Source organism: Convolutriloba macropyga, chromosome 6 (genome assembly GCF_964194025.1).
Source record: "Convolutriloba macropyga chromosome 6, txConMacr16.3, whole genome shotgun sequence".
In the NCBI taxonomy this organism is placed as follows: Eukaryota; Metazoa; Xenacoelomorpha; order Acoela; family Convolutidae; genus Convolutriloba; species Convolutriloba macropyga.
The window spans coordinates 32,919,154-32,930,334 of record NC_134473.1 but is presented as its reverse complement, the minus strand read 5'-3'; the positions used below and the strand labels follow the sequence as shown (position 1 = coordinate 32,930,334).

At 37.3% G+C, this 11,181-nt stretch overlaps 1 protein-coding gene across 1 annotated transcript; it reads right to left on the bottom strand.

Annotated features, from left to right (window-relative positions):
• Positions 1–8,633: 8,633 nt before the first annotated feature.
• On the bottom strand, positions 8,634–10,515 carry LOC142341296 (uncharacterized). The gene is made up of 2 exons (XM_075392217.1): positions 10,383–10,515; positions 8,634–9,193 (listed from the first exon to the last, which is right to left on the bottom strand). Exons 1-2 carry the CDS (start codon positions 10,513–10,515, stop codon positions 8,634–8,636), a joined length of 693 nt encoding a protein of 230 aa, XP_075248332.1.
• Between the last annotated feature and the right edge of the window lie 666 nt (positions 10,516–11,181).

The window sequence follows — 11,181 nt, the reverse complement described above, 5'->3', positions numbered from 1 at the left end:
TATATATATATATATATATATATATATATACATATATATATATATATAATGGCTTCAACACTGTGGACTGTGGCTTCGGTAAATTGTTCGTAAAATTTCTGATTTATCAGTATTTGTGTTTTTTGTCGTCCTATGATTTGGCTACAAAACTCACAAGCACAACTGAATTCCTAAGCAGTTGCGAATTGATCTGTTTTTGTTATTAAAAGTTCAAAGCTTATGGTTTGTTGGAACTTTTGAAATTATTTCTTTTAGAAAAAATCAGCTTTATCACTTTTATACTATTTCTTTCAATTTTGTAGCTTGGTCTCTGAAACGAGAGGTTGCATCCTCTTTCCAGTAAACCAAGATCTCATTTTTAGTATAATTTTGTTTTAAACCAATGGTTTCTTGGCTTTGGTGCTTAGCATTTTTTTGAAAAAAATTGATTTTCTTATATTCGCTCCTTCTGAGTTTTATATTTCCTTTCCAGATTATGACACTAATGGGTTGCCTCAATTGGCGCTGTTAGTTTTGCAATCGTCCAATAGTTTACGGATAACGACAAGTCTCAATTGCTTCAGGTATAAATTAGCCTCCCTAATGAGCCGAGTTGATTCGAAGTGGTTTCAATCATTTTGAAATTGGTTGTTTCCAAAAAATGAGAATTGTATTTTTGAACTTTGTCCTTTCTGCTTTTTATTGTCGGCCTGTAAGCAAGTCGCATTATTGAGAGGTATTATATCTTATTCAATGAACATTTAATGAAGTACATGATGATTTGTTTAGATTGGGTTTTATCGGATTCCTTCTTCATTTTGTTATTTTATTTTTTTTAAATATGTTCATCGGATTTCTGCCGGAAATAATGTTTGCTAGTATTTGTTTTAGGGTGTGCCTCGTCCAGTACTCTCCATGCTGGCAAGGCTCATCGGCTCTCTAATCCAGCTTTATTTTTTCACTTAGTTGAATGCTGAAAGATATGAAAGTTTTTGAACCATTTCTTTCTCTTCCTCATTTGCTAGACTAATAAACCAAAACGTGGATGGGCGGGGTCGGAACATCATGTGCGAACGCACATTACCGAGCTTCCTTGTCAAAATTAAGTTTTATAGGGGAACCACACGCGTTTTGATTTGCGCGATTCGGAGGCTTATCTCCAAACACTACCCAATTCGACCGTCCTACGACTTCTATTTTTTTTTTCGTTCCAATGAACTCCTCATAAATGAATCTTTTAGCTCTATCGTAATGGGTTCCAGCCGGATGGCCAGATCAAAAACTTCTCTCGCGAGTAATGCGAGCTTCGTGTACTTGTACTTTTCCTTCTGGGGACCTCAGGTTCCTGTGATGATTGGACCCAAAATGGTTCAATGCCTAACATTGTACAGGAGTATTCTTTACTTGCAATTTGGCGAATGTTTCAAATAAGTTTGGTTCGAGAATATCGTGTAACGATCCACTATCAAAAATGATATTATAGGAAAAAGAGAGAACAAACAGACAGCTTGAGTTACAGTCTGTATGCAAAAATGATACACAAAATTATGACAACAAACAGCACTTAGTTACGTATTGGCACAAGGTTATAGACGAGGCCAACGCATTGCTATGTAATCTTAACACAGTCCTGGCTGAGAATTTATGAAACTGAACCAGATATATTACATAATACGATAAAGGCTTACTATAATAATAATAAATTGTTCTCAGATACTGTAAATACAATTTTTGTATCTAAATGTATCTGAAAGGACGCCAAAAAGGCATTAAGCCTGTCAAGTGGTGCCTAAGAGCAAATTATTTCTCTATGGGTTGTATGATTTTCTTTACCTCCAACACCCATCCCCCGAACTAAATCAAAAGTTAAAAACTGAACTGGAAAAAACACAATTCATCTTTGATTTTAATACAGAAACAAAAAAAACACCAAAAGAGCGAAGTCTTACCAAAAAACCTTTATTAGTTCCTCATTGTCACAAATATAATTATCTTTCAGATCATGAAGTAGATGCGGCAGTTGTTTGGATTTACACTGAACAATTTTTAAAACAATGCTGACATCCCATTTCACTAAAACATTAAACAGTTTGCGTAAGCGCCACTTAAGAATTTTGCTCTCTTGCTTAGTGCCTTTTGACCTACTTTTAATTGTTTTGATTCTTTTTGAATCATTAGTAATAACTTCTATTTCATCTTTGGAAATGACATCATTTAACTCTGTGTTATGTTGTTCATTTCTTATAATTTTACTCAGACACTTCATCAGTTCTTAAACATGCAGTTCACGTATTGATAGTAAACGATGTTTTTGTCTTATGTTGTTAATTGAGTTAAACTTTTTAATACCAAAGAGTATTCTCCACACCAGTATTTGTATTTTTCAAGCGCCATGAGATCTGTTTTATTAGCAGAGCCATAAATCAGAACTCCATATTGGAAAACAGGTTGTATGTAGATCTTGTATAAATGCAGCATTCGTTTTTGACTTACGAACTGTCTGAAAAATTGTAGTGGTTGAATGTTGCCAAAAAATTTTTTTTGTACGAACTTAACATGTTCTTTAAAAGTTAGGTTCATATCAATATGTAATCCCAAATACTTGACACATTGTGCATAGGCAATAGTCACACCGTTGAAAGAAAAGTTGGCCCTATTAGTTAGCAATGGAGAGCTTGGGGTCAACAAGTACGTTTTTTGCTGATTTAACGTTAGTTTATTTTCACCAAGCCACTTCTCAATTTTGGTTAGATCTTGTTGTACGCAATCAATGTTTTTGTTATCGTAACTACAATGCAAACAGGTGTCATCAGCAAAAAGAGTGACTTTAAGAGTATGGCAGACTTTCGGCATGTCATTTATATAAAAAGGAACAAAATGGGTCCTAACACTGAGCCTTGTGGAACCCCACAGTTTATTGCTGAAACTCTAGACCTTAGGCTGTTTTGTAGCACAAACTGCTTTCGGTCAGTAAGTTAGGAAGTAATTAATTCCATAACATGGCCTCTAAGACCATAAAAATCACACTTTTTTAACAACAGGTTGTGATCTACGGTATCAAAAGCTTTTTTTAGATCCAAAAATGCGCAACAGCTTTTTGTACTAGTGATTTTGTCTGACCTTAAGCTATCTATCACAATTGCTATAGCGTCCCCTGTACTTCTTTTTTTACGAAAGCCAAACTGTTGATCTGTAAAGACGCTGTTTTGGTCCAGAAAATCTACTATTCTCGACTTGAGAATTTTTTCAAAAATTTTTCCTACAGTAGGTAATAAGGAAATAGTTCTGTAATTAGAACAAACGCTCTTGTCTCCGGAATTGTGTATAGGAACAACTTTGGCTGTTTTCAAACAGTTTGGGTAAATGCCGTCTGCAATTGATCAGTTTATTAAGTCAGTCAAAAGGGGTGCTATGGTGCATTTTACTGCTTTAAGGAATTTGTTGCTGATTCCATACTGGTCCTCAGAGATTTTGTTTGATAATTTATCTATAATACACTCTATTTCCTTTTCATTAGTGCCAAGAAGTAACATAGTTGCTGGTACTTTGTCAATAAGGGAGAAATTTGGACTAGAGTCAAACTTACTGTTTAAGTCAGATCCTATTGTGCTGAAGAAAGTATTGAACACTTCACAATTTGGGCTAAGGTCATTATCATTGAGACTTGCAGATACAAGTAGATTATCATTGAGACTTGCAGATACTTTGATACAATATACCAAAGAGCCAATGTTTTGCTCTCAAAGCAACTACTACTCATTTAATTTTTCGATTAAATGAAGATTCTGATAGTAACGTTTAAAAAATTTACGGTTCTCCAGATGCGCAAAATTTAAATGTCAAAATGTCAACTAGTTTTTCTCCCGAAAGTACAATGAAGTCCAAATTGTGCTCAATAACTGCTGGTTTTTATTTATTTTTAAAAGGTTTGCCATCTGTTCTGATTTTGGCTGCAGTGTTTTTGTATCCGCGGTTCAAATTGCCTGTTTCATAGCAACTGCAAACAGAAAACACGTGTTCTTGGGGTCTGAATTTTTATTCCAACTAAGTTTATTGGGGCAGAGTTCTATAAATGTTTGTTTGTGTTTACTTCATCCAGATCTCACAAGAGAAGGGGAATACTGGGATTCTACAGATTTCTACGACTTGTAGTAGAAGATTATTTCGATTCTACACGTGTTTTTTAGCTGAAGCAATTTGATTAACGACTTGTACTTTTGACTTTTGTTTTCGAACATTGATTTATGATTTAGAGCGTTGATGTTTGTTTTCGAACTTATACACCGGACTTTAATGGTAGTTTAGTAACTAATACATAATGATTAGGTACTGCACATATCATAAATCATTAGTGTTGGCCGAAAAAATATTTATGATTAGCTATGAAAACGTTATTTTTGGGTGAATAGAACCACATAAAATAAAAGTGTTTATTTGACAGAGTTTGCAGTGCATGCGGTAAAGGACACTAATTTTCAGGGAAACTGATGAACTAAGTGAGTTCAATCACGCGCCATTTTTATTCGACCGGAAGTCACAATCATTTTCGATCAAGGTTATATCTATTTCCGGTCGAAATAGAGTCAGTCTGTTCAAACCCAATTTCGATCGAGCACTGACTATTATTTACACAATGTTGATCAAGCGATCAAGCACGATGTTTTCATTAGTCAAAATTTCAACTAGGTTGCTCTGGGACCCCTGAGTGCTCTTGGAACCGTGCATATCGTGTTCTTGTTTACTTGTGATATTGTTTTTTAGAATTGTCACTTTCGACGATATCTATCATGGACATCAACTAAAAACTTCTTCTTCTCTGAGAGTGCTTCATGTGACCAAACAATTGGGTTGTGCAATTGCGTGTACTTATTCACCAAAGTGTCTCTCTTTCAACTATTGTGGAAACAAGGATTGCACACTCTTAGAAGCTGATATCTACTCAGGCAAGAAATATGTTCTCCAGCATAGTTGAGCGGACGTAGAGGAGAATAACATCATGAGATCTAAAATCAAATGATTTATCGTGCTCTGAGTGGTTTATTTTAAACCGTCCACTTTCAAAACAAAAATTCAGATTAATTGGCATACCCAGGTTGTATCAGACCCTAGCCACCTCTGATCAGACCGACTTGAGTTGCACACAGGGGATCATAGCACGACCCAAAAACAGGGTCGGGAAAGTGTTATGGGCGCATGATAGTCAGAACAATGGTCACTAGGGTCTGATCAAAAACCAAAGTCTGGAGATAGTCTGGACAATGGTCGCACCAAAGTTTAATCAGAGGCCCCTTGGTTCTGGTTTGGTTTGATCAGTGATTGATCGGTTGATCTTGATTAAAATATGCATTGACGCGATAGATGCTTCTGCCTTGAATGTAATCTTCCTCAACTCTTGGTGATTAATCGACCATATTGTGTTTCCTGAGTTTACTTGACTATATTTTTAGCAATCTCACTGCACTCTATTACTTAGCATTTTTTCGAAAGAAAAACTATTTCACAATGAGCTTTTATATTAAATCATACTTTTTGCTTCTAATGCACTATAACGGCTGATTACTAACTCTAGCTTAATAATCTTTACGCCGGCCCTGATTCTATAGTCAAAATTAAAAACTTTTCTTTTCTTTATTCAGAAATGTTGTCATTTGATTTAATCGAGTGGAGAATATTTTTAACAACGTTTTATAATAAAAAAAGTGTTATTAGAAGCACAAAATAGCATATAGTTGCACTCAACTTAAGTGGAAAGAATATAAATTTTCTCTAAACAAAAACTTCATTTGTACTTTATTCCAGCGCGTGATATTTACTTATTATGTAACACAAGAGGTCTAGATAGTGCAAATGAGCTAATCATAACTATAAACAGCGCTAACCTTGAGATGAGGTGGCAAATAAACTCAAATGAACGTATTTTAACTGAACAGAAAGATCATTATAAAACTTTGGCTCGAAGGCTACATCTAAATGAGGGCAAATTTGGTTGGTTTTTCCCGAATATCTCGGAAACTAAAAAAGCTATCAAATTCACTTTTTGAGGGGTTGCAGACATGGATACGACACAACTATTAGTATAAAAAATTATTATCATCAGTGTTAACATAATTGTCGGGCTACTAGATTTATTCTATAGCTAATGTTAAAACATGGGCAAAATTTTGAAATTAACATTTTTCGAAAAATTGGGCCTCAAATCTACCGATAGGAGGAATGGGACTTAACAAGTATATAGAGAAGACACATAAGAAAATGAACGAATTCTGACAATTATAACTCAAAATATGAAGCACGTTTTTCCTATTTCTGTCTATCTGAGCTGGCGCCAACATCGCCGGCCTTGTTTTCTTGTGGAAAACACACAATGTCAAATAGTGGCGCCAGTTTCCCCACTGGTCGTTTGCAGGTGCCAGTATTAGTCTTAACTGTTGCTCAACGCACTATTCCACTGGAATTGGGGAATGTTTCAATCACCCGAGCCATTTTGTAATCGCTTCTTTTCAAAGATTCGTCTACCAACCAGACAAGTTCGCCAATTTCAAGTTTTCTCTCGCTTTCTGTTGCCCAGCTGCTACGCTTATTCCATTCTGGTCGATATTCTGTTATCCATCTAGTCCCAATCATATCTGCATAACGCTGTGATGTGTTGAGAGCTCTGCGCATGTCGGCATTTTCCGTTGCATTGGGAATAAACGGAATAGATATACTTGATCTTCCCAAGAGAAAATGATTAGATGTCAGCGTTTCTAAGTCTGCGGGGTTGTTACTGGCTGACCTTAAAGGGCGCGCATTCAACATCTGCTCGACTAAGCATATTGTTGTAGTGAGAACTTCATCTGATATTGATCTTCCAACGAGAGCAGCAACCATAGCTCTTTTACAGCTTTTTACTAGCCTCTCCCATACTCCTCAGAAAAGAGGAGCTCCGGGAGGGTTCATGGTTCACTTGATCTCTTTTTGTGTCAGATGGTCAGCATAATCTTTGCTGCATCGACAAAGTTCGAGCCATTATCGCTCAACATTGTAAAAGGCTTTACTCTGCGAACAACAAATCGAGAAATAGCAGCAAAGCGAGACTCCGCGTCTAATGAACGTGAAACTTTGATATGCACAGCTCTCGTGCTCAAGCAAGGGAACAATTAGCACCATCTTTTCATAGTTCCTCTCAATAGCTTGACTTCAAAAGGCCAAAATAGTCGATGCACGTATTTGTGTAAGGCTGGTGCAATCCTCTACTCTTTGTTGTGGAAGATCGGCCATCTGTGGTCGCAGAGTTTGAATGTCACGTTTATGACAGAGTACACAATTACGTTTTATCCTCCTTAGGTTGGTTCGTAAGCCAATAATCCAATATTTTTGCAGTAAAACAATCCTTACTTATTCAGTGCCCTCGTGCTTGTTCATTTTGTGTTCTGATTGCAATAATAACTGCACTGTGTATGCAATTGTGTTCACTAACCTATTCCAACTGCTGAACCGGCTCCAATAAATCACTAGCATTTCAACTGACGGCGTTTTATTTTCAAATTTTCAGTTTCTTCTACATCAATGTTGTTGTTGTGCAGATCGAAGACAGGTGGTTGTTCTCGCCATGCGTCGGTTTTATCTCGTAGCCCCGTTATCCTCTCGCTTTCTTCCATATCTTTTAACTGCATGCCACGTGTGCTGGGTTAGTTGTTCATCGGAAGTGCTTCCGTTCGTCAATTGTTGACGTCTCGAGGAGTTCTGCTACAATGTTTGCCACGAACACTATTTGCATATTATGTGATGAGTGTAGTCAATGGAGAACAGTCAATGAGTGTGTCCACTGGAAAACACTGCGAAACACCAGATCAAGTTCATCAACAATGTGTTTACTCAGGCGTGTTACGTACATTGCTGCCTGTAGTTCGAGTCTAGATGTTGATAACTGACGCATAGGTGCGATTCTGCATTTTCCCATAACGAAAGTTACAACCAATTCTTCACCGCAGTCATCACGAATGTATGCTACTATACACATTGCATGTAGGGAGGCGTCTGAGAAGACATGTAGTTGATGTAGTCCTTTCGCGTAATAACATGCTTTTGGTGCAGAGCAAAATTTCTAACTTGGTGTAATTCTTCAGCCCTTTCTTCGATAGTTTTGTTTCCTCTTCACTTAATTTCTTATCCCATTCCTGTCCGTTGCACTTCCAATTGTTTTTGAGGAGTATTTGAATGCGCATTGTGAAAGGAGCAAACACACCCAAGGGATCAAAAACAGAAGAAACATTTGACAGAACCGCTCGTTGTGTAACTATCTCGGGTAATACCTTTTGAGGTCCTCTCGTAACTTCCAGTGTTTCATCTTCGACATTCCATTTAAGACCAAGAATTGCAAAGTTAAGTGGTTCAATCTCGAACGTTTCGCTGAAGTTTACTGTTACATTTTCGACGTTTTCAGACCTAACAAAGTCATCCATGTAAAAAGATCGTATCAAAATCTTGTCTATTGCAGAAAAATTGTCTTTTTGATCTGTTCCAGTCCTCTGCAGTGCGTAATTGAACCAAGTTGGAGAAATCTTGGCGCCAGATATGTGTATTTTGTACTCATAGATTTCAATTTTACTGTTGGGGTCTGAGCGCCAAAGAAAGCTCAAAAACTTGCACTCGTTTTTTGGCACGGCCACTTGTTAGAACATTGACTCAATGTCTGCTGTAATAGCATTCTCTTTTTCGCGAAATCGGAAAACTAATTCAAGAAGGTTGCTCAGAAGATTGGGACCAGACATGAGTTTGTCGTTCAACGAGAGACCTTTATACTTCGCTGCTGCATTACACACTCCTTTTACTTTCTCTAGTTTGTGTGGGTTGACAACAGGCAACAGGGTGATTTGGAAGATACCATTGGGGCAATCACTCGTCTTCTTAATTTCGTGATAGTCGAGTTCCTTGATGAATCCTTTGTTCAAGTCCTTCTGAATTGTTTCCTCATAGCGCCTTTTTAGTTGAGGTTGATTATTGAACCGACGTTCTAAAGATTTTAGATGTCCTGTTGCAGAGGCTAAATTATTTGGCGACGTCCGCTCATTGTCGTTCCATAATAGTCCAATTTCATATCGTTCTCCATCAAACATAGTAGTTCTTTCCAAAGTTTCTTCAGGTTTCTTGTCTTTTTTTGATTGTCCCTGTAACTTACAGATTGATGCTTCAATGTCCCACCAGTTTCTTACTTGTTTTGTAAGGGGTTCTTCTGCACATGAAAGTTGCGTGGTACAATTTAAGCGTTTGGTGACAGACTTAAGTAGTAGGCCACTGGTTGTTCATCCTAGATCAGTCCGAACAACCCATGGTTGACTCGATTCTCCTGATTTGTACTCACTATGTCTTATGAGGTGGTAATCATCTTGTCCAATAATAATCTTAACGTCGTCTAGTCGATTTGAGGCGTCTGGTAGAACTTTTAGATATGGATGCTGTAGTTTCAAATGTTCGTAATCCAGTTGACTATTTCCTATATCCATCATTGGATGAGTGAATGGGAAAAGCAATTGGTTTTTTTTCAATTGGTTTAGTGGTCCAACAACAAGTTCAAAGTGTTGGCTAGCTAACTCTACGGTTCCTAGAATGCCATTGACTTTCATTGAGACTGGTCTTTTTGAAGTAATTTTTAGCTGATCTGCTAAAGTTTGGTCAATGTAGGACACTGTAGACCCACTATCTTGAAGAACTACTGCTTCTGTGGAAATTCCTGAATCTTCATTTTGACTTTTATTTTCAATAGTTAAAACAATCCACTATTGTCGATCTGAGTGGTATTGGTTGAGGCTTTCATTTCGGACTTTTTGGGCGTTTGTATTGATCCTGTAGTTTGATATAACAATCGATTGTGGATTTTTGTACAACTGTTCACACCAAAAGCTCTGTATGACTTGCAAATTTTAACGAAATTCCGTCCGTTCAGACATTTGAATTTTGGGCAGTTCCATAGCTTGTGAGTGCCATCCTTAAAAGGGCACGAATGTGAGCATTGACTGTGACTGCTGATTGGTGAGACACTTATTATATTTGTCGCTCGAGATCTGCATATTTATCTCATTGTGTACAAAAGCAACACTGTTTAACCACATACTGAAGTATTTCAGATCCGCTCTTGCCATACCACTATTAGCTTTCTGAAAAACCATTTGGATTCGAGTTCAGGGTGAGTTTTCAGACAGCACTGATAAACACTGACTCTGAGGTTAATTTCCCGACACAACGATATTGGGTAAGCACATTCACACAGTTTGAGACTATTTGGGAATACTTTATGACGGCTCGTGAATCGTGTGGTTTAATAAACTGATGGATGTGAATTTGCTTGAGCTGTAAACTAACAATTATTTGTTTTCGACCAAAGTTCCTTGAGAGAGTTTCCCAAGCATGATGACACATCTCACCTGAGTAGCCCATTCCAGCAATTGCTGCTTTAGATTTTGCTGTTACTAAGGTCTTCAAATGATTCGTTTTCAAGTTATTGTCGATACCAGCGTTGTCCATAGTTGCAAGGAACATATTAGACCCCCAGGCCATTTTAGAGTGTTTCCTGAGAACTCTGGAAGTGTTAACTTTGGAAATTTTATAAGCTGATTGTCGGTCGGTTGAATTGATGGCTGTGTATTTGGAGTGATTTTGGCTGATGGGTTAAACAATAACGTTTTCTTTGGTTTAATCGATTCTATTGTGGCTTGATTAGCCATTGGTTTTTTTACTTCATCTTTCAAGAAACTGCTGTATTTGTTACCTTCAGTCTTAACAGACGTTAAGTCTTTCGTTTTTGTTAGCGTTTGCTCATGTTGTTCTTGTTGATTTTCCTTTTTAACTTCGTCGGCATTTTGCAGAGCGAAGACGGAGTCCTCGGGAATCACATTGTCAACCCAGTCACTAATTCTTGATGCAGACTTTTTCCAGGAAAAAGATTGTAAGCTATGTATCGAGATACCAATTTTACGAGAAGACGGTTCATTTAATTCGATTTGCATTTGCCTCATTTTCTGCTCCCGAAGAGTTCTTTCCTCAGGCTCCTGAATCTCAGCTTTTTCCGCTAATAGATCAGATTGCCTTTTTTCATGTCGAGTTGTCTCTTTCTTGCTCCGATCTCCGTTTCTGCTCGATCACCAGCGATTGCAGCCTCTAATGTTAACCTCTTTTTATCAATACGACTTGAAGAAGAAACTGAAGTTTGTTCAATTTTATTTC

Bases quoted from the DNA above. Each gene is read 5' to 3' on its own strand.
- LOC142341296 (XM_075392217.1), bottom strand. From the start codon at position 10,515: ATGGCCTGGGGGTCTAATATGTTCCTTGCAACTATGGACAACGCTGGT. The intron at 9,194-10,382 runs GTGAGATGTGTC...TTTCATGTGCAG, and splicing joins TGCTGGAATGGGCTACTCAG to AAGAACCCCTTACAAAACAA.